We start from the raw sequence: 27656 nt of genomic DNA, 5'->3' as shown, positions 1-27656 counted from the left end.
TCCAGCTGCACTGCTGTATTTATAAGTCTGCACCATCTACACACAGTCACCTCTGATGATCACGGGGTCCATGAGGGGTCTGGGCCTCCTAAAATCCACCACCAGCTCCTTGGTTTTGCTGGTGTTCAGGTGTAGGTGGTTTGAGTCGCACCATTTAACAAAGTCCTTGATTAGGTCCCTATACTCCTCCTCCTGCCCACTCCTGATGCATGTGGCAGGACTCCGAGTTGTATTGGAAGTCCGATGTATATAGGCTGAACAGGATTGGAGAAAGTACAGTCCCTTGTGGTGCTCCTGTGTTGCTGACCACAATGTCAGACGTGCAGTTCCCAAGACGCACATACTGAGGTCTGTCTTTAAGATAGTCCACAATCCATGCCACCAGGCATGAATCTACTCCCATCTCTGTCAGCTTGTCCCTAAGGAGCAGAGGTTGGATTGTGTTGAAGGCACTAGAGAAGTCCAGAAACATAATTCTTATAGCACCACTGCCTTTGTCCAAGTGAGAGAGGGATCGATGTAGCATATAGATAATGGCATCCTCCGCTCCCACCTTCTCCTGATATGCAAACTGCAGAGGGTCGAGGGCGTGTTGAACCTGTGGCCTCACGTGGTGAAGCAGCAGCCTCTCCATGGTCTTCATCACATGTGATGTCAGAGCAACAGGCCGGAAGTCATTCAGCTCACTAGGACGTGATACCTTTAGGACTGGGGTGATGCAAGATGTTTTCCAAAGCCTCGGGACTCTCCCCTGTTCCAGGCTCAGGTTGAAGATGCGCTGTAGAGGACCCCCCAGCTCCGATGCACAGACCTTCAGCAGTCGTGGCGATACTCCATCTGGACCCGCTGCTTTGCTGGCACGAAGTCTCCTCAGCTCTCTGCTCACTTGCGCTGTTGTAATTATGGGTGGGGATGTCTTTCCTATGCTGGTATCAGCAGAAGGATGTGTGGAGGGTGCAGTACTCCGAGGTGAGAGTGAGAGTGAGTTAGGGTCGTCAAACCTGTTAAAGAAGTTGTTCATTTGGTTTGCTAAATACATAAACATCTCACAAAATATTTTTTCCCATAAAAACAGAAAATCCAGGGCTGAAAGTTAATATTACATTTGGAATTTTAACAAGGGACTTTTTTTGTGTGACTTGACATGGAATTAAAAACAGTCTAAAATTTCATTATGTTCCTTTTACAAAAAAATATTCAGCTATGTATGACTCCAGATCAAAAGCAGCAGAAAAACAACACAAGTTACGTACAACGTATGATTACAAAATTAGATAAAAGACTCACCAGTGATTCGAAGTTAATGTGAATGCTGAACTGCTTCATGTCTGATGTGAACGTTAGGGGGCGCTGTTGCCCCTTAAGCCCAACAGACAGACACGCAGGACACATACGATACGTTTTTTCTTTGCCTTCTTGAAAATAGTGCCCAAAGCACCAGAGCCTCCATAAACAGGTGATTAAACACTATTCCAAGATATATACAGCACAATTCTCTCCTCCACACCTCCCAGCAAGCGTTGTCCACCTCCTACCGACTCTGGCTCACGTGCTGGGACTCCACCAGTCCTTTATATAGTACTTGACACAGGTCAGATGGAGACTTGTATTTTTCTTCAGCCTGGAAGTATTTCTGCGCTTCCATCCCCATGACTGTGGAGTACTTTTGGGCTATGTAAACAGTAGAGATTTCCCAGTCTCCCTACAGTATCTCCTGGTGACACCCATGGCACCGAATAGGGCTGTATTGCCGAACTCCAAGTCCCATAGTGCCCTGCAGGCATCCGGGGCACCACTGCAGTCCAGGGAAGCTGCCAGCTATCGTCCTGAGGGAGGCAATGTCCCTGATAAGCTGCCTTTCCCCATCCTTCTATTACTAGGGTGTCCCTGCTGTGGTAAACTGCTGGCCGTCCCTTACACTGCAGAGATACGCATCTTGGTTCTGTCTGACTGTGAATGCACTTTGTAAGGAAGGATGAAGGTTACTGAACATTGGTTGACTCAAATAACCTTTCCGATATTAAGGAATATTAAAATTAAATGGTACAGTTGTTTATTATTAATAATTGTTGTCATTAGTTTTTCTTCCTCATTGTATATTCTTCTGCCAATTTCCAAATCTGTTCTGAAATCAGTGATACAGCAGACTAATTTACCGAAACTAAAAATATTGTAACATTGGCAGACCAGACCTGATAGAAAAATGGAGCGACGCTGTGTTTTGGGGGGTTGGGGGCTTGGGGGGGGACAAAGGCAGCACTCAGCAGTCATGACACTCTCTGCTACAGAAATTAGTTGGTCTTCCATAAGCATAAGTTTAATATGTCACTGTGATCTGTGCAGATCCATCTTATAAAATCTGCTTTTTTTTCTGATCACATGCACAGCTGACACAACAAAAAAAACAACAACATTTATTTATATTCATTCAAATGAAGTGGCTCAAAGTGCTTTACAAGATGAAGAAAGAAAAAAATAAAATAAAATAATTAAAAATTAGGCAATTTAATTAACAAAGAAAGTAAGGTCTGATGGCCTGGGAGGACAGAAAAAATAAAAAAAAACTCCAGAGGGTTGGAGGAAAAAAAAACCAAAATCTGCAGGGGTTCCGCGGTCATGAGACCACCCAGCCAGCCCCTGCTAGGCATTCTACCTAACGTAAATGACCTCAATCAGTCCTCATGGGTTCAAATGAAAGAATTAGACCCATAGCCAGATTAAGCACAGGGGCTCACATAGAACTGCTAGGCCAGCAGTTTGACATAAGAGAGATTGGAACAACTGGACATGATGATACTTCAGATCCCACATGCATGAACTGTCACAGGGTGGGGACACAGAAGAGGAGAACAAGGTCAGGTTAGCGAGACAGGAGTGGGGACTCATTACAGGAGAGCTATGAGACGGTGTGGTGGAAATGAAAACGCATGAGGACTCAAGTTTGAATGCTGTGTAACTAAAGGTCCTTTTCAGTGTCCACTTCACCGAAACTTTCCACTTTTTTTGCTCACGTACCATAGTTCTCAGCACTGAACTTTATTGATATAGGACTACATGCATTTTTTTTATTTGTTTTTGTGGTTAGCATTCTTTGAGTGTGTCTTCCTGACTAAGAATTTTGGTTTAGTGTTCATGGTCAGAGGTCACAATTTACTGATGCTGTGGTATCCAACTTGGCCTGGCTTTAAGACTATGTGTCATCTCTGGCTCCTTCATTCAAAAACAGAACAATTGCAAAATAATAGCTAGGAGGCTTGGCCTTTCAGTAGCTGCACATAGCAGGGTTTTGGGGGTTTGATGTTCACGTTGGAAATAATACAAAAGAGAGATATGCTTTGATTTTCTTTGGGAGGGACTTAACTGCAGGAGATTTAGAGTAATATCAAGTCAATGTATGTACAATCATCATATCTTAACAAAAATCAAATCACTAAGCAGAACTGCAACTGGATTTATTGGGTTTGATAAATAGAGTAGATACATCAAAGGATTATTATGTACTGTATAACAAAATAAAGCAGGGATTCTTAAACATTTTAATCTGAGGACCTAAATAAAAAAAAATAATCTATACTCAGACCCAAGAAGATGATTATTATCATAATGACAGCAGAGCCATACATAGACAAACATCAATGGCCATACATTGTATTTCCACTTAAGCTTATTTCTAACATGAGTACTGTATGACTAAAAGAGAAAAGCAAAAATCCACCTTAATAAAAGGATAAGTGTCTGTGTGCCTGCTATATCTCTGTCATTCAAAAAGATCGAGCATCACAAACATTTGTAGTAATAACATGCATCCCATCTGTTGGAATGACAATTGTAATGCTTTCTACTACTACATCCATCCATTATCCAAATCGCTATATCCTAACTACAGGGTCATGGGGGTCTGCTGGAGCCAATCCCAGCCAACACAGGGCACAAGGCAGCAAACATACCCCGGGGCAGGGCATGCACTGTCACACACACACACCAAGCACACACTAGGGACAATTTAGAATTGCCAATGCACCTAACCTGCATGTCTTTGGTCTGTGAGAGGAAACCAGAGTACCCGGAGGAAACTCACACAGACACCGGGAGAACATGCAAACTCCACACAGGGAGGACCTGGGAAGCGAACCCAGGTCTCCTAACGGCGAGGAAGCAGCGATACCCACTGCACCGCTGTGAAGCCCTCTGTCTATCTATCTATCTATCTATCTATCTATCTATCTATCTATCTATCTATCTATCTATCTATCTATCTATCTATCTATCTATCTATCTATCTATCTATCTATCTATCTATCTATCTATCTATCTCAACAGGGATTGGATTTCTGATGTGCTGTATATCACAGCCAGTGTTAATGATTAGTGTAAAATTTTTAGAAAAACAGAGAAATCAATGGTTGTTAATAAGAGGTGAGGTTCAAGGACATGATGATTTTTGAAAGGATAATATGAAAGGTTACTTTACTGTGCTGGATAAGGAATACAATAGTGAAAAAATAACTAATTGACACCATTTATTTACCTTGACTTAAACAATATTATTTTATTTTTGTAACATTTTTAACAATACATTCTTCCAAATGAGTGTGCAGATTGTTCAGTATATCACAGTTTTCATTTAACAATTCAATAAACTGAGAACAAAAGGTTGTGTCATGTAGCTAAATTACTCCTTAAAATGTTTGCTCTGTTTGTATTTTATTTGAGTGATAGCATAAATCTTGATAAAGTATTTGGCAAACGGTCCACTTTGAAATGTTTATTGATGTCAACTTACGTCAAGCTCAATGCCAAAGTCCGCTCTACTATCTTTCTCTTTCTTTTGATATTTTCTGATGTTCTTTACGGCTCTTGCTCTTGATGGTCCAACAAACGCGTCCTTCACACTGCCAGCAGACTGTAGTTTATCAAACCACTGCAAAATAGTATTAAGAGGAGAAATCTGCTGAGGCACGTTAAACTTAATACAAAATAGTTTTTGCAAGTCTGTTACAGATATTGATACGATGCATGCCACAACCAGCTGTACATAACACTGAAACTACATTTACAACCCTATTTATCCCCACCAACGTGACTTTGCCCCCACAACACCCCAGAATTCATCGCATCCTTGTACCTTCCCAGTTCTTTTCATTTTCACATTTCAAATTTGACCTCACAATCTCGCCTGCCGTTCCCTTCTATCTCCTCTTCTCTTACTTGTGTCTTTGCTTGTCAGTCATCCCAGTTTGACTGTTTTTCAATCACAAGCCTGTTATTGACAGCAGCACCTCTTTGTTATCCAAGCCAGAAGTTTTTATGTCTTTGAGAGTTTGTTGTTTGTTTAATTAATTAATTAATTAATTTTTTGGTTCTTTGGTAAATTTTTAATTTCCCCTTGGGGACAAATAAATATAATCGAATTTATCTATCTGTCTTACAAGTTGGTTTCTTGGGGCATATTAATTATACAGCTATCCCTTCTGATTTGCGCCGGTTATGGATGCAGAACCCCCATGAATGTCAAAATTTGCAAATATGTTTTGGGCTCATGACTACTGTATATTCTAAGTCAATTGCACTAAATAAGATGCATGAGATAGAATAATCGATGCACAAGCAACTCACATGTGTTAGACAGGCTGCTGAGACAAAGATGTGTGGCGTCCCCTAGACAAAGTGTGTAGTTCAGTAGCTTTTTAGTGAACTGTAACTGTTTACAAAATGTAAATTATTATAATTAATCTGTGTGCATCTTCTACTTCTTCTATCGGCTGCTCCCGTTAGGGGTTGCCACAGCGGATCATCTTTTTCCATATCCTTCTGTCCTCTCCATCTTGCTCTGTCACACCCATCTCCTACATGTCCTCTCTCACCACATCCATAAACCTTCTCTTAGGCCTTCCTCTGTTCCTCTTGCCTGGTAGCTCTATCCTTAGCATCCTTCTCCCAATATTCCCAGCATCTCTCCTGTGCACATGTTCAAACCAACGCAATCTCGCCTCTCTGACTTTGTCTCCCAACTGTCCAACCTGAGCTGACCCTCTAATGTCCTCATTTCTAATCCTGTCCATCCTCGTCACACCCAATGCAAATCTTAGCATCTTTAACTCTGCTACCTCCAGCTCTGTCTCCTGCTTTCTGGTCAGTGCCAATACCGTCCTGTAGACCTTCCCTTTCACTCTTGCTGATATCCGTCTGTCACAAATCACTCCTGACACTCTTCTCCACTCACTCCACCCTGCCTGCACTCTCTTTTGCACCTCTCTTCCACAATCCTCATTACTCTGTACTGTTGATCCCAAGTATTTAATCTCATCTGCCTTCGCCAACTCTACTCCTTGAATCCTCACCATTCCACTGACCTCCCTCTCATTCACACACATGTATTCTGTTTTGTTCCAACTGGCCTTCATTCCTCTTTTCTCTAGAGCATATCTCCACCTCTCAATAAACCTGTGTGCATATTTATGGTAATAAATGACAAAAATGATTAATATTAGAGATACAAAAGAAATCCAACCAAACACTTGTAGTGGTCAGGAGCCGCTAAGATTCACACCGTCAAAGATGACGGTGATTTATTTATTTTAATTGAAGAGATCCCAGGAACGTCCCCAGCCTTGGATCGACCCACACACACACTCACAACAGAGACAATAAAGCACACTGGGAAAGGCAAACAATTACAAATATAATGACCTGAAATAATAATGAAAACAGTAATACCACCCCTGACCCCTTCGGCGATATTACATATAAACACAAACACCACACAGCAAAGTCCATATATACCAAACAGGATGAACACGAAAAGTGACCAAGTTAAATCCAGCGATCTGTATGTTGAAATGGAGAAGGAAAATTACAGTCCTACCGGTAGTTACTGATGATGTTGATGGTTGATGGTTGATTCAGGAGTGCTCCAATCTTCCGGAAAACCAAATAATCCAACACAGTTCTCAGTGTACAGGTAGACAGACAATCCAGACCCCCAACAAAGGAATACAGTCCAGGACAAAAAGATTAGAAAACCAATAACAGCAGGCAGAAACGACAGATAACCCAAAAACAAACTTTTTTCTCTCTTTGCCCTCTGCCCTCCTTTTAACTGCCTGAGGCTACCTTTGACCCCAGCAGCACCAGCAGGGACTGCTGGGAGATGCAGTTCTTAAGTAGCACTGCTACAATCCCCACCCCCAGGCCGTGGTGTAGGGCCAAACCAAGGCTTGAGATTGGACATGTTTACAGTGTCTATTTTCTTAGTCCCTGGCAATCCCCACTCTATTGCGTAGGCCACTGGTCCCTTCTTTTGGACAACCGTAGCCGGGCCGAACCACTTAGGAGCCAGTTTAGCAGTGAATTTCTCAGAGGCTTTGGAGAGGGGATGAGTCCTGATCCAGACTTTCTCCCCAACCGAGAATTGCACAGGCTTATGTCTCTGGTTGTACGATTGAGATTGTCTGGACTGGGACCTCACCATCCTCTCTTTTACCTGTTGTGTGATGTGATGGATACTTTGCAAGTGATTGTATAGTGATGTGTCTGGTTTAGGTGGGTTGAGCTCAATGATCCTTTCTAGTGGTCCGTTTATCTGTCTGCCTAAAGCTAACAATGCAGGGGTTTCACCTGTAACCTCGTGCACCGCCGTGTTCAATGCGAACCGCAGCTCAGGCAGCCACTTTGTCCAATCCCGATGGTGGTCTCCGACGAAGGATGCTATCATGGTCTTCAGGGTCCGATTCACCCGCTCAGTGCGATTTGATTGGGGATGGTATGCTGTTGTTTTCAGGTGAACCACCCCCCATTGTTTCCACAACTCTTCGGCCTCTGAGCCGGTAAACTGCGGGCCCCGATCTGTGATGATGCTCTTCGGCACCCCCCATCGGGTAAATATCTCATCCTTCAGGGTGGAACATATCTTCTTGGCGGTGGCATTAGCCAAAGGGAATAGCTCCACCCAGCGGGTAAAATAGTCCACAACCACCATCAGGTAGGTCTTCCGGTCCTTGCTAGCAGGAAATGGTCCCATTAGGTCCACGCCTAGGCTTTCCCCCGGGGTAGTGATGGTTACTGGCTGAAGCTGTCCCGAGGGGAGACCAGGTGGGGTTTTGTATTGCTGACAGGTGGTACAAGTCTGGACATGGGACCAGACGTCTTTGCGTACAGTCGGCCACCATGCCACCTCCAAGATTTTAAACAGTGTCTTAGTACGTCCAAGGTGACCACCGATCGGGCTATCATGATAATACTGTAGGAACTTGGGCACATATGTCTCGGGCACTACCAACTGATAATGGTAACCCCGATCTTTTGTTGGAACACAGCGATAGAGTGCCCCTTGAAGTTCCCTATAATGTATGCGTTCAGGCCTCCCTCCCAAGCCCTCTCTCAACCCCTGACATTCAGGACTGGCTGCTTGAGATTGAACGATTTCCTGCATGTTCAGGGGAAGATCAGGCCAAGGGTTAGAGACCGATACCGCACATACCACTGGCGCGGGCTCGTGAACCCGTGATAAGGCATCAGGCACAACGTTAGCACAACCCTTCCGATAGCACACCCTGAACGTGAACTGTTGGAGGCGCAATATCCACCTTGTTAGCCTAGACGTGGTCTTCGGGCAATTGAATGCCCAGGTCAGAGCCCTATGGTCAGTGTAGACTTCAAACGATGTTTCTTCCAGGAAGTGCCGCCACTTTTCCACGGCCCACACGACAGCGAGGCATTCCTTCTTGGTGGTGGAATAATTATACTCGGCGCCCTTTAGTGACCGTGAAGCATAGGCCACCACTCTTTCCTCTCCTTGGCTAGTTTGGGATAGAACGCCGCCGAGCCCGAGGTCACTTGGACCTGAAAGGTTAATGAAGGATCAGGCTGTGCCAGGACTGGTGGCGATATCAGGGCCTGTTTGAGTCTTTCAAAAGAGTCCTGGCACATTGGTGACCACTCCCAGGGGGATCCCTTCCTCGGCAGCTGGAACAAAGGGGCAGCGATGTCGGCAAACCCATGCACAAATTTGTGGAACCACCCAGCCATTTTTTTTTTTTTTAAAGGCAAACAATTACAAATATAATGACCTGAAATAATAATGAAAACAGTAATACCACCCCTGACCCCTTCGGCGATATTACATATAAACACAAACACCACACAGCGAAGTCCATATATACCAAACAGGATGAACACGAAAAGTGACCAAGTTAAATCCAGCGATCTGTATGTTGAAATGGAGAAGGAAAAATACAGTCCTACCGGTAGTTACTGATGATGTTGATGGTTGATTCAGGAGCGCTCCAATCTTCCGGAAAACCAAATAATCCAACACAGTTCTCAGTGTACAGGTAGACAGACAATCCAGACCCCCAACAAACGAATACAGTCCAGGACAAAAAGATTAGAAAACCAATAACAGCAGGCAGAAACGACAGATAACCGCAACAAACACAAAACAAACTTTTTTCTCTCTTTGCCCTCTGCCCTCCTTTTAACTGCCTGAGGCTACCTTTGACCCCAGCAGCCCCAGCAGGGGCTGCTGGGAGATGCAGTTCTTAAGTAGCACTGCTACTACTAAGCACAAAAGATAAACACTCAACACTCATAAGACAGTCCAGTTCTGGAGATGCAGATGATGGTGGTGTAGTTATGAAATGTAATCCCCTGTGATCAGCCTCCTGAAAGTTATGTAAAGTTTTGTCCTTACATGATACTGATGTATGCAAAGATTTGTAGAAGCTGGGAGAGTTCCCAGCCCAGATGAAATCACATTAACAAGCGGGCACAAGAAAGAATATAAATCAAGAGAAAACTTTAATCCAGTGTGTGTCATTGTAATCAACTAGTGCAGTGAGGCATTGAAACAAAAAGCCATCACCAATTGTGATCTTGCTGACTCACTTTTAAAGCTAGCAGCCTCATTTTGTTTCATCCAGCAGCTCTCGTACCAACTGCCGAAGTTTCCCAATGGAGCTGTACTCCCGGGAGTGCTGGGATTTGCAGTCCATTTAAGTAGCAATGCTAGCGTCATCTGTATTCTTTTGCAATGGATCAGAAAACTCATAAAATTATTTCCATTTAATTATTGGTAACAAACCTGCGAATAGGCAGATCCCTTAATCATAAAACCACAAAACGCAAGGGCCGACCTATATTTCAAATCATAGAAACAAATTATTTCTGTGATGCGTCAAACGCATTGTTTATAAGCCTCATCTCAGATCACATGCTACTGAAGTAAACAGTGCACTAGGGGGCAGTACATCACTCACCACAGAATTCACACTCAGACAAGCACGACTAAATTTACTACACATTCACGTGGCAACCCATCATAATCATAATTTAGGAAACCCAGCAGCAAAGTGTTTACGCAGTGCTGCAGATCACCTTGATTGTGTCCGCCTTTCCAAGACCTCTTATCACATTGGGCTCATTGTCTTCTCTTTAACCATAGGTCCAGAAGAAAAATCAGGTCCCAGCAACCAAGCAGAACAGAAGAGTAGCACTCTTGTAAATGAGAAGGACTGCAAAACAACAGGTATGATGATCGACGCCTCAGCAAGAGACCCTTAGCTACACTTGTGAAGGGAGCACCAGCCTTTGAAATACAATATGTTGGTGTTCAAGTGAGGTTATACTTTTGAGGAAATTAAAAATAATGATGTTTTGATGTTGCTAGGGCAGAAGTTTACAGACTCAGCCTTGGTGACCCCCTAGTCCTGGTGACCCCTGTGGTGGGAGGTTGTTGTCCCAACTCGCTTTCCAATTAGTTTTTCATTTTCCCTCTCATATTTTGTCCTTCCTTTATTCTGAATTCAGAAAAGAGAAGCAGTATAGGACTTGGATTCCTAAGTGATTTAGAAGTATTTGTATTTTTACCAGAGTTTTAAGTTCTTAACTCCCTTTTATTGCATTATTGTAGACAGCGGGGCAAGGATGAAAAGATGCTACTTGAGTGCCAGATGCACTGGCTGAATCATTAGGAAATACCGTTTACTTATTTGGCTGACACCTTTATCCAACTAGAAATGTGAACTTCATCTTTTCCCACTTCTATGTCACCGGACAGAAAAAAAAAGAATACATTTTTCACCCTAGATCTCCCATTGTGCTCACAATTAGTACCTTTGACATTGCATTTATTTTCTTTAAACTTCAGTACAGTTCTGGGATTGTTATCTGTTTGTAATGTGATGCCTTTAGAAGTCTTCTTCTTCCGCTTCATCTCTTCCCACTTCTATGTGGGGTCGATATGCTTGATCAGCCTTCTCCATACAGCTTGTTATTTCACCTCCTTCTCAGTCAGACCCTTTTCCTTCAGCTCATCTTTAACTTTATCCATCCATCCATCTCCACTTTGGCCTCCCTCACTTTCTCTTCCCCTGGACTTCCATTCCCATCACTCTTTTTTTGCCTACATCTTCATTGTCTCTCCTCAGCACATGTCCATACCACTTCATCCTACTTTCCTTAGATTTCCTTAGAAATCTCTCCCACTTTTGTAGTATTTCTGATTGTCTCATTTCTTATTCTGTCCCTTTTTTGTAACTCCACACCTCCATCTCCATATTTTCATTTCTGCCACATCTCACTTCTTCTCCTGCACTCCCTTTTCTGCCCATGTCTCAGCTCCATACAGTACATCATTGCTGGTCTTATCATTGTCTTAACCTTTATTTTGCATTTAGAAAAGAGAAGCAGTATAGGACTTGCATGCCTAAGTGATTTAGAAGTATTTGTATTTTTGCCAGAGTTTTAAGTTCTTAACTTCCTTTTACTGTATTCATATTTATTTGCAAACTGTAAAGTTTGTTCCCTTAATTATATCCTAATAATGACAATTAACAACAAGCCAAGTATACAGCGGGGCAAAAGACACAGAATGATGAAAGGCTGCCGCTATTTGAGTGCCAGATGCACTGGCTGAATCATTAGGAAATACCGTTTACTTATTTGGATGACACCTTTATCCAAGATGACTTGCAACATTTTAGATATAATTAGTTACAATTGTTTTGTTTTTCCAACTGGAGCACAGGCAGGTCACGTGACTTGCTCAGGATCATACAGTGGTGTCAGTAGTGGGATTTGAACCCACAACCTCAGAGTCTAAAGCCTTCAAATAATGATTTAAATAACCTGAACCTCTGCAAAAGAGGAATGAAAATCAATATGGGATTCTCAAAACCTAAAATAAGAAGCAAATAAATGATCTCCAAGCAACAAAAATGAATGCTTACTACTTTCCAATAATATTTAGCAAACCCTTTTTTGAAATTCTGGTGTCAAGTTTTGTATTATTGTCATTTGCCTCCGTGTCTACTCTCCAATTATTAATTGTCATTATTAGGATATGACTAATGAAGAAAATCCAACAGAAAGAAAGGTCAATTATTTGGGGAAACAACAATAGATAATTGTGTAAACTATGAAAGGAAAACAATTATTTATACATTCCTTATGAATGTAACCTCACACCACTGTGCTTTTCTAAATACAAAATAAGAGAAAAAAAGAGTCACTAATTAAACAGTGAGATCATTTAGAGGTAAAATGACTCGCTGATAGTGAAATGGGGTGGGGGAAAAGTATTAACAGTCATGGGGGTCTGAGACAGGAAGCCACTATGCCAGGAAAAGGATTTTCTAATTTCTAGCCCTACCAGCTGCATACTGCCTGAAGCTAAGCATCTTTGCTTTGGGTACTTGGATGGGAGACCAACCAGGAAAGCTTGGAAAAGGTGTTAGGGAGGCCAGCAGGGGTGCTAATCCTGTGGTCTGTGTGTGGATCCCAGTGTCCCAGTTCAGTGATGGGGACACTGTACTGCGAAAATTACCATATATACTCACAGATAAGTTCTCCATCTTCATTTTATTGTATAATTTCTGATATTTTATAATGTTGGTTGTATAAGTTGAATGCAGAAACCTCACGCTATTGGTCCAAGAGATTATGATATGCTAACGCCCACCTGAGAGAGTAATCACGGAGCACAGAGCCTTTTTTTTCCTATGTATTGTGCCAACGTGACCACATGGTAATACCCAAATTATTCCAAAGCGACATTTGCACTTTTTTCTGTTTTTTTGTATCTCACACCCTCATGCACCTTTATTGTAAGAGCATCTTGTTCCATATCTTCCTGTTCTTGTCATCTTGCTCTGTTACCCTCCATCACCTGCATGTCTTCTCTCACCACATCCAAAAACCATCTCTTAGGCCTTCCTCTTTTCCTCTTCCCTGGCAGCTCTATCCCTAGCACCCTTTTCCCAATATACTCAGCATCTCTCTTCTGCACATGTCCAAACCAACACAATCTCGCTTCACTGACTTTGTCTCCCAACTGCCCCACTTAAGCTGACCCTCTAATGTCCTCATTTCTACTCCTGTTCATTCTCGTCGCACCCAATGCAAATCTTAACAACTTTAACTCTGCCACCTCCAGCTGTCTCCTGCTTTCTGGTAAGTGCCACCGTCTCCAACCCATATAACATAGTTGGTCTCACTACCATCCTGTAGATGTTCCCTTTCAATCTTGATGATACCCGTCTGTCACAAATTACTCCTGACATTCTTCTCCACCCTGCCTGCACTTTCTTCTTCACCTTTCTTCCACAATCCTCTGTATTGTTGATCCTAATTATTTAAACTCATCCACCTTCGTCAACTCTACTCCGTGCTGCTTTTATAAATCCTATAATTAATGGCATATAACAGAAACATATGCATTGCATTTTTTTCATTCCAAAAAAACTATTGTAGCAACGTATTTCATTTCAGCTCTTGTGCTCTCCTAATGTGTGATGGAAGTTGCAGTCCCAGCATCGGGACTGGTTTTTGGTTTGCTCCCCTCCATTAAAACCCATATTCCCAATTATACCTTATAGCCTATATTTTAAAGTTGCACCAGTGGCAACATACATGAACTCTTTAGTGAAAATTGGTTCAGCTGTTCTTGCGTGGTTGGCAAACAGACAAACAGACAAGCAAGCAGATAACATTTTTATTAATACAGATGATGAAAAATATGCAAACTTCACTTAAATGGTGACGAGGCAGAGATTTGCACTGCAGTCAGGTCTCTCCATCTGGGAGGCAGCAGCAGCACTAACTCGCCCACACATTCAATTTTCCCAGTTATATGCCTACAAATTTCACTTGTCCTGGTCAAAAGCAAAAGACCACCCACAGTGTGATCAAGCCAGAATCTGAACCTTGGTCGGTGGAGCTGAAGGACAGCAGTGCTAACTTTGGCACCATGCGGAATTAGAGCAGAGAAATCCTTTTAATTACGTTTGCATCTCTTTATAGTACTGTCGCTTAATTTACTAATATTAGCAGGACATTTATAAATACCAATTTAAGAAAGTTGTTAAAGGTTACTAGTCCACCCAGCTCACCAGAGAGCCCTGTTCACCCGCTGTTTCTAAAATAATGTCAGCTTGGGGCTCAGATGTCTCCAGGGTGTTTCTGAACTTTATTCCAAGCTATTAGGGAATACATAAAGTACAGTCCTTATTAAATTTTTTTTTTCAAACTTACCTTATAACCAGGTTCCTGAAGAGCTCATTTTAAAGTGAAGCCTAATATTAAACTTTTTGACAACACGTCTCCACTTTCCTGCACCAAGTTTAGTGAGTATTACTACCTTACCTTGGAACTTCTCTCTTCCTTACCTGAAAAATATCAGAATATATATGTCACTGGACAGGAAAAAAATACATTATTCACCCCAGATCTCCCATTGTGCTCACAATTAGTACCTTTAACATTGAATTCATTTTCTTTAAAATTCAATGCAGTTCTATGCTTGTTGTCTATGTGTAATGTGATGCCTTTAGAAGTCATCTTCCTCTCTTCATCTCTTCCCACTTCTATGTGAGGTCGATATGCTTGATCCGTCTTCTCCATATAGCTTGGCACTGCACCTCCTTCTCAGTCAGACCCTTTTCCTTCAGATCATCTTTAACTTTATTCATCCATCCATCTCCACTTTAGTCTCCCTCACTTTCACTTCCCCTGGACTTCCATTCCCATCACTCTTTTTTTGCCTACATCTTCATTGTCTCTCCTCAGCACATGTCCATACCACTTCACCCAACATTCCTCTACTTTCTTAGAAATCTCTTCCACTTTTTGTAGTATTTCTGATTGTCTCATTTCTTATTCTGTCCCTTTTTTTGTAACTCCACATCTCAATCTCCATATTCTCATTTCTGCCACATCTCACTTCTTCTCCTGCCCACGTCTCAGCTCCATACATCATTGCTGGTCTTATCACTGTCTTAAAAACCGTATATTCTATTCTCTTCCTGTTTATCTTTAACTCTCTATCTTCCAACTTCCTCTGTACTTCCTCCTGGTGCTACATAATACAATGTCATCAGTAACAGCACATATATTTTAAAATAGGGATTGGAAACTAAGTGAAAGTCTATAATAAAAAAATCAGTCTGACTTTTTACCAATGCCAAAAACAAAAAGCATAGTTGAGAAAACTAAAATGAGAACTTTGTATTTACGGAAAGTCAAAATGAGCATAAAGCAAAGCACACCACAAGAAATGCGTTACAACTGACCCTTATGGTCTCCAGTTGTCCTGCAGAGCACTGTGGCTAGTCACACAAGCTAAGTCCAAAATGGCGACATCCACAATTGATAAAATGGTGTCGCAATACAAAGTTAAAAATAAACAAACGACTTTAAACATGTTTCAAATAAACAGCAAAATCAGATTCAGCACATGTCAAAACATTACAGCAATAAAGAAAATTCCAAAAAAGTGCATAATAAACCAGGAAAAAATGTAAAACAACACCAAATCAAAATACAGAATTTGCATGTTCTCCCTCATGTCTGAGTGGGTTATCATTTTGGGTTTCTTATTTTCCTCCCACATTCCCTAAAGATATGGAGGGTGGGTTAATTGGAGGCTCCAATGGAAACATTTAAAACATAGGAAGAACATAAGAAGTCTGACAATGAGAGGAGGCCATTCAGTCCATCAGGCTTCTTTGCTTTGCTAATAGCTAAACTGTTCAAATATCTCATCCAGATACTTTCCAAAAGTCATCAAGGTTTCTGCTTAAACTCCTTTTCCTTGGTAGTTTGTTTGAGATTCTCACAACTCTTTGCATAAAGAAAGGTTCTGTCTTCACCCATAAATGCACTTCCCCTTAATTTCCACTGATTTCCTAGAGTATGTAATTCACCGGTAAGTGGAAAGAATTCTGCTGGATTTAATTCATGAATGCCTTTGAGACTTCTAAAGACCTGGATGAGGTCCTCACACAGCCTCCTCTGCTCGAGACTAAACAGATTTAATCTTCTGAGTCTTGTCAAAGTAGGACATGTTTCTTAAGTTCCATGATGCACCTGGCTACACTCCCCTGCACATCTTTGAGCACTGTTATAGCTTTCTTGTGCTGTGGTGACCAGAACTGAACACAACATTCCTTGAGTTAAATTCAAGAGTTTTTATGTTACAACCTAACATTGTATTTGCCTTTTTAATCACTTCTGTGCATTGCTTAGATGCTGTCAATGGTGTCTCAACATCATCCTCTAAATCCATCTCAGGGTTTGCTTCCTGTAGCTCAGGGTCTCCCATCCTGTATTTATAGTTGACATAACTTTTGCCCACGTGTAGCACTTTTCTACATTAAATTGCATTTTTCAAGTGTTCACCCAGTTCTGAAGTTTGTCCAAGTCTTTCTGAATTTTGTTTTTCTACTTCCTAAGTGTCGATCATCCATCCCACTGAGGCTAAGGGTCTACAATGGTATCTGGAAGTTTGCCAGTTTAAATCCCATTACTGCTAGAAGATATCTTTCTCCACTGGGCCCTTGAGAAAATCCCTTAACCTGAAAATTGCTCCATGGGTGCTGTACAATGGCTGACCCTGCACTGTGACTTCCAAAGGTCATGTGAAAAAACAATTTCCCCTCGGGGAGTAACAATATATCAAATAAAAAAATATGAAATCTGTAAAATTCCCAGTTTTACTAACTATACCTTAATCAATGATATTAATATAAATCAGAAAAAGTAGCAGTCCAAGGACAGGTCCCTGAGAGATTCAACTGATGACCTCGCTCCACAGGGAGCATTCTCCTCTTATCGGTACTCCTTAGTATGGGCATACATTTCACTGAGCCAAGCAATGATTTGGCAACCTGCCTTGGACCTTGCATAAACTTTGGCCTCCTTGCAATCCCAAACAGAGTTTGGGAATGTTATGGTATATAATAATTGTGATGGAAACCGGGGCATCCGCCAGCTCCAAACCCCAACATGAACATACCAGCACAGTCCCAGGTTCAAATAATAGATGGTTTAATATAAAATACCTCCAAAAGTAACAAAAGCACTAAGCGCAGGTTTTTTCTCTTCACAATCATCACACAATTCCACTCCTCTCACTACTATATTGCCCTCCTCCAGTTGAGTGTTGCCTTCCTTCCTCCCTGCTCTGATTCACTTGGACAAGGGAGTACGGTCCCAGGAGTACTTCCAGTGTCAGGGCTACTGCCTGATGGAAGCACTTCTGGGTCATATGGAAGTCCCAGAAGTTGGGGAGCACATCTTCCTGCAGCGCCCCCTTGTGGCACCCATGGACCCAAGCAGGGTTGTGCTGCTGGACTACAATTCCTGGCGCCAGTATGAAGGGCAGCTGAAATCTAACACCTAGGGGGATTAAATATCCCTCTGTGACAGTCCTTCCCTGTCCTCTTCTTTTATCCCTGCCAGGGAAGGTATTTAGTATATGTCTTGTCGGGACGCCTGTCCATTTATTTCGGGCTTCCTGCTTGGGTAAGTAATTCCTGGTCGGCATGTCCATCCCTCCTCCCAAGAAGTCCTTTTTGGGTCTGGTGCCTTTCTGTCCTTTGGCCGGGATGTCTGTCTGTCCTCCAGGAGCCTCCCATCAGTTAAGGCACCATCCCCTCTCCTGGTTGGGATCCATCTTGTATGCCACCTACATAATCATATTCTAGATCATGGATGGTGCAGTGGTCAACTCTGCTGCCTCACTGCTCCAGCATCCTGGATTTGAACCCTTGCCTTCTCCATGGAGTTTGTACATTCTTCTTGTGTCTGTGTGTTTTTTTACAGTCCTACAGACATGTAGGTTTGACTAACTGGTGAGCAAGTTGTCTCAGTGTGAGTCTAATTGTGTGTTCATGAGAGGGTCCAGTAATTAGCTGGCACTTTGTCATGTGCAGATCCTGCTTTATGCCAAGTTCTATCAGGACAGGCCAGATTAAGGGGAAGGGAGAAAACTACATTATGTTCTAGATGACAGAGAACTATGTAGACCTTCATCATCTACAGTGCCTATGAAAAGTATTCACCCCTTGAAAGTTTCACATTTTACAGTTGCACTCAAAATTATTCAATCCCCATTGGAAATTAGATTTATTGGTAAAAATGTACAAACTTTCAGCTGTTTGCAATAAAGAAAGCAAACAAGAACAATTTAAATAGCTCAACACAACTAATATTACAAGTGGCTTTTCCATATTCAACACAAATGCCACTGCAGTCTCAAAATTACACAACTCCTACATGAGAAACATCTTTAGTGCTGAGTACAGCGCCTCATTTGCTGGCAGCGTTCTTGAGGAATCTTCGCTCATTCCTCATAGGCAATGGCCTCCAGCTCACTAATATTCTTGAGTTTGCTTGTGCTTTCTGGATGGATGCAGCAGTACTAGGGTGTTGTACCGTGTTAGACACTAGGGATGTAGTGAGAAGTCAAGCAAAATGACACCTTTTATTGGCTAACTATGTAGATTACAATATGCAAGCTTTTGAGGCAACTCAGTAATTACATCTTGCCTGAAGAAGGGGCCTAAGTTACTTAGAAAGCTTGCATATTGTAATCTTTTTATTTAGGGAATACAAGGTGTCATTTTGCTTGACTTCTTATTGGATGGATGCAGCAAAGAGAAGCTGAGAAATAGCAGCTTGCTTTTTTAAGGTAGGAGTCCAATTAAAAGAAGAAGTTGGCTGGAACAAAAACCTGCAGCCACAGGGGACCCCCAGAGCTGAGCCTAAGAACCACTGGCTTAGACCTTTTTGCAAATATCAGTTTTCAGTTTGGCATTAAAGAGTCCTTTTTCTGGTGATTAGCATCAATAAAAGCCAAATTACATTGTAAATCCATTGTGATTCCATGTTGTAAACAAGTTAGACAATGTACACGTGGCGTAACATTCAGGTGCGTTTGGTGACTAAGTTAACTGAAGTGAACGTTGGAACATTTCACATGTTTGATTTACTTCATCCAAGAGTCAGTTGTCACATTTTTTATAAAATAGTTTTGTAACAATGAATTGTATTCAAATATAATAACAATAATAAAATGAAATAACGTCTTAGTAGACTACATTAAATATCACCTTTAGTTTAGTTAAATAGTATCCTTAGTAAATATGTTGTTTAACAGCACTTGAAAATGGAGTTAAAAACAGAGCACAAAGAGGCCTGTGGTGGCTCAATGGCTTTCATGCACAGCAGGCTGCAATTAAAGTAATGTGAAAACGGCATCAATTGATGCCCAATGCTTTTCATTGGGAAATTTTTAAATTGTAAATCTTTGAACAGTGCAATCTGTTTGGAATATCGCAATGAAAATTGAACTGTCTCAACAAATTTCTTTGAAGAGTAAGCGTGGCACATCTCAAACAAATTGGTCCATGGAAGGCCAAGTTGCTTCATGTGAAAAATACGGATAGACATGGGCTTTTTGTAATAGGTACTTATATAGCCCTAATAACCCTCCTGTGGGCCCACCACCTGGCAGGAGGTTGAGGAATAGGGACCGGGCATCGGTTGAAGGCATAGGCCTTGGCAGACTGGAACCCAGACACACAGGCTGAATCTTGGGACATGGAACGTCACCTCTCTTGGGGGAATGGAGCCGGAGTTGGTGGGTGAGGCGGAGAGCTACAAACTAGACATAACTGGGCTCAAATCCAATCACCCGCTAGGCTCTGGAACCAAACCCCTCGAAAGAGGATGGACTCTCCTTTACACAGGAGTTGCTCAGGAAATTTGCCCTAATAATACAATGTGAAAGGCTGTGAATATATTTTAAAGACATTGTATTGAACTTGCTAACAGAAACCAACCCAGGGCAGGGCCATGCTCTTTTACAGGGAACCCTCTCTCTCACACACACACACACATACACAACAAGCACATTTAGAGAGAATCACCTGAGATTGTACAAGGTTGATTGTACAAGGTTTGCACCAATAGTGCCTGGGCTGAGATTTGAACCCAGTCCCCTGCAACTGGAAGGTAACATCACTATCATTTCTGCCACACAGAAACGCTAGAATCAATTTAATAAAGAAAAAAAGAGGTTAACAGTGTGGGAGGCCATTTCTCTGTGTCACATAAAAGAGTCTCCCTTTCAAGCGGCTGTAATGTGTGTGAATTGCCATAACACTCCTCAACTATTGTACTGAAAAATGTCAGGCATGTCACCTTATTTTCAGATAACTGTGACCACAGTTAAATGTGTAGAACTCCAGGGGTCCTGTGGCATTACTGTTACACTCACAGAGCCTGGCAGTCTAGCTATTGTCAAGGGCAATAAAGCAAACGATTGAGTCATTTTTTATGTCTTCTTCTTTTTTTTCCCACAGGGGTCAGTGAGGCAGAATCCACACCTCTTCCAGCACACGTAGAAGGCACAAGCTCTCAAGAAAATTAGGCGGCAGATATGAAGACAGGAAAACCATTTCTATGAGGGTCTTTTATAGACTCAATGAATCATTTTTAATTTATTGTCAAATTTCTCCCTTCTCTTGGCCACATTTCAAGTTCAAGGTCAAGGTCCGGTTTATTGTCACGTGTACAGAGTATAGTAAAGTTCTTACATGCATGACCAACATATTGCTTTTAAGAGATGATGGTTTAGTTTTCCATTCTAAAGGTCTTGTGCATTCAGTTGAGAGTCACAGGACTTTCTCCAAAACTGATTTTAATTTCATTGAAGAGATCAAAGTATGTACTTATACACACATTATACAGTATATTGTATATATTATATACAGTATATAAAAAATAAATTCCTAACACTATGCCATTCTTTAGTAATTTGTTGTCCTCAGAACTGGTTAAAGGAGTGAGTGCTTTCTGTTAGCTCCCTGTCTCAAACTGACAGATTCACACCAGTAAGTCACAGTTTGTCTCTTCTATGCACACTCTTGTTCACGCCCTTGCAAGTAAGGTGGCCCTTGTGAAAAAAGCAGTCCCCCAGATGGACAGGGTGTCCCCCACACTGCTGCTCACTGTGCCAGTGGTTCCTTTGTCCTGCTTAGAGGCCCACATCACACTCGCCACAATTAGACATTAAGGAGATCTGTTCGATTTGTATCTTAGGAATGGCACACTAATGTTACAGTAAGAGTGTATGCCCACCTTTGGAAATTCCTAATAACACTAATGTCCGATTCATTAATCAGAATTTTAAAGGACAAAACTACTGATGTACCAAAATAAAAAATAAAAAAAAACACTGGGCTGAATGACGGACATTTTTTTCCCCCAATTATTTTTTGTCTTTGGATAAAGCCTCATTTTAATTTATGCTTTTCAATCAAACTGAATTCTAAAAATGCAAATTAATTAAAATTCCTTTTATTATTGAAGTCAATCAGTCATTTTCTAACCCACTTAGTCCTGAACAGGATTTGTGGGTGCTGAAGCCCATCCTAGTTAGCATAGGGCACAAGGTAGGTACAAACCCTGGACAGGGCGCTAGTCCATCACAGAACTGAAATCAGTTTTTTAAACAAATAACACAGTAACAAAATATAAGTGGAGTTAGCTTGTCAGGTTGTTTGGTCCATTCCTTGGCTGGCAACTCATACAGATTAACATTGTTTATCAAGCTTAACTTACCTAAATATCATTGATTTCTGTTTCAGTTCAGTCTGTCCCAGTATGATCCCTTTTCCTTCTAAACATGTTCTTATTTCTCACAGTATGTCACTACTGTTCATAGCTTGTAAAAAAAAAAAAAAACAAGAACAATCCTCTCAAGATGTCATCTGTTCCCCACAATGCAGTGAGGTGTGGTGCATCTCTTATTTCCCATATAAAATATCAACCATAACTAGCAAAGAAGAACAACAGAAACAGTGTTAGACATTTGGCAAAAATATTATTTTCCTCATATATCAAACACCAAACATGCCATTTCTCGCAGTTCTTCGGTCAAATACTTTTGGCGACAGAAAATTTATGAATACTTGCCTCCTGCTGATTCTCTATTGACTATGGGTAGCATGTCCTTTTTTGTCCATCCTGCTTATTCACTTTCAGGGTTGGTGGAGCACAAGCCTATCCTGATGTAACAGTCCAGTCACATCACCACAGAGAGGATTTCCAAACAGAGACAAATTGTGTAATGACCCTGATTCTCTCTCTCAGGGGTAGCAGAAGTTAGGGACTGAGAGAGAGCGAGCCTGTGGTCACACATGAAAAAATGTGCCACAGCAGAGCAGGGCAAATTTCTTCTTTATGCCTCACCAGCATCATCCACCCACATTATAATTTTAATTCATCAGGCTGCTGGACAATGCTCAGCTGACAACACCACAAAATGTATTCCTGAGCATAAACACATGATGCCATGATCCAGATTCAGTATTGAGGAGATGAGTTTAACAGTCCAGGCACGAGCAGAAGTGAGGGACTAGGGAGAACCAGCCTTAATGTCGCACACACAGAACTGCACTGCATCAGAGCAGGGGTAGCTGCTTCTTTATGGATCACCAAGATCATCCAGCTTCTTTGTACATCCAAAAAGTTCTGGTTTGAAATTGACAGGTGCAAGATACAATGCCTCTGAACTGAAAGGTTTGAAGGACTTAATAATTAAGCCTGAGGTGGATAATAAAGTAATTGGGATGTGAAGAACATGAAGGAAAGAGTGAAACTCTTAAAGCCGATGTCACATTACATGATTTCTAGTCGTGAAGTATGTCAGATTTGCCGACTTCGGTCACTGATGTTGTACCCAGACTATGTCAGCTTAAACGACTGAAAATCACTGAATATGTAACATTAACCAACTGAGTGCCAACCTTCCAGAACAGTCATGCTCACCCCTTTTTCTGACAACCAACAGCATGCTGCCTGTACAAAGGGTTAACACCTGTGGCGGGTACAGCAGCAATGTACTTTTTTCTTTTTACTATTCTGTCATGGTATATTAAACACAGGACATTAGACAGATGAGCTTCTGGATGAACCTTCATTAGTTGTCTGGTCTTATACACACAGAGCCCACCCCTACAACTAAAGTCAAAATCGATCCTTTCTGATTTTGTCAAGGCAATTCGTTGATTAGTCAGAGTGAGTCGCTGGGTATGTCATACTAGGCGACTGCTTCATGGGAGTGTGTGACTGCCTCTGACTCGCTAAGAGTATGTAAAAGAAAGATATCACTAAAAATCACAAAAATGTCACGGAATGTGACATAACCTTAAGCAAACTTTCTGACCAAAATATGGCCTCCTGGCCTTTGTTCAGTCCACTTTCACTGCCTCTACCTTACATTTTCACAGCAGGTCAACAATTTTACTTCTAGCTTTTTCTTGAAAGTATTTTTTATGCATGTGTTCCCCTACATATGCAAACTAACACACCTGTGCTCTGACTCCTTCTTTTTCCTTAAATTAATTATTTTTAAAATTATTTCTCATTTCTCATACAACCTGGAAAAAAGATAACTCATCCCCTTTATAAACATATCATTGCATATTCAAATTATACATATGTATATACTTTGTACATATAAGCACATATTTAGGTGCCTACGCAAGAGTGTGTAATTGCTGAACAAAAATGTGTACAATTTCTCATTCTGGAGGCATGCTTTAGGCTCAGATGAATGCTTGTCCGTCTGAAAATGGGACAATTAGATTAGGAACCGCTAAGAAGTCAACCCACTGAGGAAACGCCTGTGGGGGATAAAAAACAGTTATCACACTGTGACTAATGCACAGAAGAGGGATACACTACTAAACAGGAAATGGACCTAAACGAAAATAAATGTGGCCTGCTCTGTGATGTGACTGGTCTGTTTCACATCTTCTAAAAGCCAATCTACTTCCCACTGAGACTCACTTCACTTTGTCACTCATTCCTTCAGAATGCCACTGATCTTTAGCACAAAATAACAACAAGAGCATTTATATGGCACATTTTTAAACATAAGTTTAGCTCAAAGTGCTTTACAAACATACAATAGAAAGAAAAATCATCTCTAATGGTTATAATGGCAAAAGTCAGTGGCCAATCTGAAAAAACACACTTTATGGTTAAATGGCCAGAGAAGTTGTACTGATTACATGAGGTGGCAGCAGTTTTGAGAGGAACTGAAATCAGGAGTTGTTGTTATATTAAAAATTACAAGCCAAGAGTCAGAATCAAAAAGTCTAATAATTAAGTAAATGATGCTAGGGATGTGTTTCAAGAATTGTAGTCAGGAAAATGATGCAGGAAACTTTAGTAGCTAAAAATGAAGAGGAACGCATGAGCAGAGTCACAATCGTAAATTATTAATCATAGCCAGAAAACATGGGAAAAATATATCTAAAACCAACAAAGAATGAACACAAAGGTCTAGCAAGAATAACTAACAATTTATTTCTATTTCAGACATTTTTGTTCCACTTCAGTATATTAGTCAGGTCTGATTCCTACTCAGAACTCCAAAGCTGTAGGTACTATAATGGGAAATTTAGTTTAGGAGATACAGAAAGCCAAAAAGCCAATAATAAGAGAATATAAATGCATACCTGTATATATTCACATTCTCAAACCTGCTTAATCTATTTCAGAGTAGTGGAGGATCAGATCCTGTCATGACAGAGGCCCCTCACGTATACTCACTCACTTGCAGACACATACCATGCATTTCTTTGGAGATGTGAACTGAAAAGTGGAGAACCTGGACGAAAACCCACAGACATAAAAAGAAAGTGCAAACCGCACACAGACAATGACTGGCGTTTTCTTCATTATGTCTAACTCTTCCACCTCTCACTAAAGTTTTCTATGGAGAGGACCACTTTAAACTGACAGAATGTGCATAGTAAAAATTTCAGACCTGATTTGTCACCTCAGTTACTTCCAATATCATATTCAGTAAAGCTGGAGTTAGGAGATAAAGAAAGAATGTGCAAGCATGGATATAGGATATATTGACTACAACTGGTGCACATTACCTCCATTCATTGTTCTCATCATCTGTTTCTTTTAAAATGATCTTTTTGTTAAATTGATTGCTTTTGTTTAAATGTCAGGATAGCCCCTACGTCCTTTAATCCACAATTACAGCACTCAGCCTCAAACGATTCTCATTTTACTGGAATTATTTTAAAAGTGTTTACTGAAAAAGCTAACTGAATATGTAACTTCATGGAATCACAAATTGCATGCAAGATGTCGCTTTGTTTTTTGTTTGATTCCTGTTAAGAGAAAATCCATTCTTCATACAAAAAAGTAAATCACTGCTTTTAAGTGCAGTCTGATTTATGACAAAAATGCATCATATAAGTCACCAAGTGTCATTTCATTAATTGAAAGTTAGAAAACATCATCATATGGCACAGGGTACCATTTAGAAAGAGTTTTTTTTAGTAAAAAATGAAATAATTAAGAATCACAATACATACTTTTTCAGATATAGATAACATTATTTGAAAAATATTTTTTCTAGGTGTTTTTAAACATGGAAAAGTGTATATTACAAAACCATTAGGCAATACTGTGGGCATCTCAGGTTTCAATGACACTTTGCTCTTTATTCTTCGGAATATTTTACCGCAGTATAAATGTTTTAGGTGCTCCTTAGTAAAGTGTACTGTATTTAAGAGGTTTAACATTTAAAATATGGGTTGTGCATTATTATATTACAGTATTTCATTATTAGTTGTCTGAAATAATACCTCTCTGTTCTGAAACATGCAATTGATCATCTTAATGTTTGCAAATAGATAAAACAGATAAGTTCTGAATTAACATACACAACAGTGTACTCTATGTGCTTTGTTACCTGGAAGTACTCAGGCTGAAAAAAAAGTAATACTTATAATATTTTGTTTAAATAGGTGAATATATGTTAATTTCTGATTTCACTAATATATAAACACGCACACTTATGCAGAGTAAGCATTTTGATATTTTTCTCTACAGTTAATTGAGATGAAATGTAGCTGGCAGATGGAGAATTTTAAATTAGGTGGCTAATTAGTACATCATTTCTGTTATATCTTTATTAAGATTTTGGCTACAGTTGTGTTCACTTTAAAGTTTTTTATTGTGATCTTCCATAATAAGCGCTGGGAGTGTTCTGTCTAAATCTAAAGAGTTCTATTCTTATGAAAATGGACAGTTAAATGTTAATTACAGTAATCATACATTTTTGAAAGTAAATTATAATATATTCTTATTTAATGATTGATTCTATTAATGCAAACATGTCATCATGAACTTGTCAAGAAACCAAACACATTCATATCTAAAAATATTACATTTTTGCACTGGATTCTGAGTAATTATTTTATTACCAACATTTTATGCAAGTGATCTTCATATTTTACTGTTTTCTATAATGCACAACCCACAAAGAATACTGAAAATGTTGGCATGGAACTAAAAATGTTACTTTATTATCTGAAGAAAAAAAAAGAAAACTGAGCCAATGTAAGTTAAAAAATCTGCAATGAAAGCTGCAAGACAGGGATATACCTGTAGATTTGTAAGAATTAAAATTGGTTCTTCAGAAAAATAATTTTTTAAATATTTAACATTTTTTGCATTAAAAGATTGAGGAATGGATTACTTATTCAAATCCATATGAATGGTATAACATCAATGACTATATTTATTTTTCTCTATAACATTAAATGCTAAGTAATAACTATGGCAGAAAACCTCCAAAATTAACACTTAATTAGGAGTGGCCTAACCTTTAAAAAAGGTTTACAACAAGTAAGGCAGATGCATCATTTGTCCTGTGAATAATCAAATATAGTAAAAATGGATGCCAATTTTTGATGGCACATTAAAAATATTTTTAAACGGCCTAAATTGATTAAAACTAACTTTGTTCATTTTGATGACACTGACCTTTGTAGTTGTAGTGTTTGACTGAATATGCCAACTAATATGATATGGTGTGTCAATGTTTCCTCTTTAAAGGGTGTATAAGAAGTCTTGAACCAAAGAGGAAATTAAATGATAACTCATTATTGAAAGTAGCTACTCTGAAGATTCATACATGAACTCGTGACTAGCAACAGCCATGCAGGGATTGACACAAAATGCTGGCAACCATACCAAAGCAACAAATAAAATGATAATGAGAGAAATTATGAACATGTAGAAAGACATACCTGACACATATAAAAACTGTAAAAATTAGACCGAAGAGATAAATTAAACATAGATTCATAACAGTGTTTCCTAACCTATGGCACAAAAAAAATCTTGAGTCCTCTTCTCCACTTGAAGAGTGAACAATCTCCTTAGCCAAGAAATTTCCTTTAGAAGTCCTTTCACTTAATTAATTGTTTAGGCTTTTAGCTAAAAATGTCCATCTTGACCATGAATGTTTTTTGAACATTACTAATATTTTAACA

At 40.2% G+C, this 27656-nt stretch overlaps 1 protein-coding gene across 1 annotated transcript in view; it reads left to right on the top strand.

The window, feature by feature from the left end:
* The window catches only part of LOC114649095 (protein phosphatase 1 regulatory subunit 1A-like), a 148380-nt gene extending 126315 nt beyond the window's left edge, over positions 1 to 22065 (top strand). The window contains exons 6-7 of the mRNA XM_051925103.1: positions 10442 to 10525; positions 20643 to 22065. Coding sequence (XP_051781063.1) covers positions 10442 to 10525; positions 20643 to 20710 — 152 coding nt within the window. The 3' untranslated portion in view covers positions 20711 to 22065. The remainder of the gene's footprint in view (positions 1 to 10441; positions 10526 to 20642) is intronic.
* The last annotated feature ends 5591 nt before the right edge of the window (positions 22066 to 27656 follow it).

Source organism: Erpetoichthys calabaricus, chromosome 3 (assembly GCF_900747795.2).
Source record: "Erpetoichthys calabaricus chromosome 3, fErpCal1.3, whole genome shotgun sequence".
NCBI lineage: Eukaryota > Metazoa > Chordata > Cladistia > Polypteriformes > Polypteridae > Erpetoichthys > Erpetoichthys calabaricus.
Note: the sequence above shows the minus strand (reverse complement) of the source record. Positions and strands in the feature narration are given on the sequence as shown.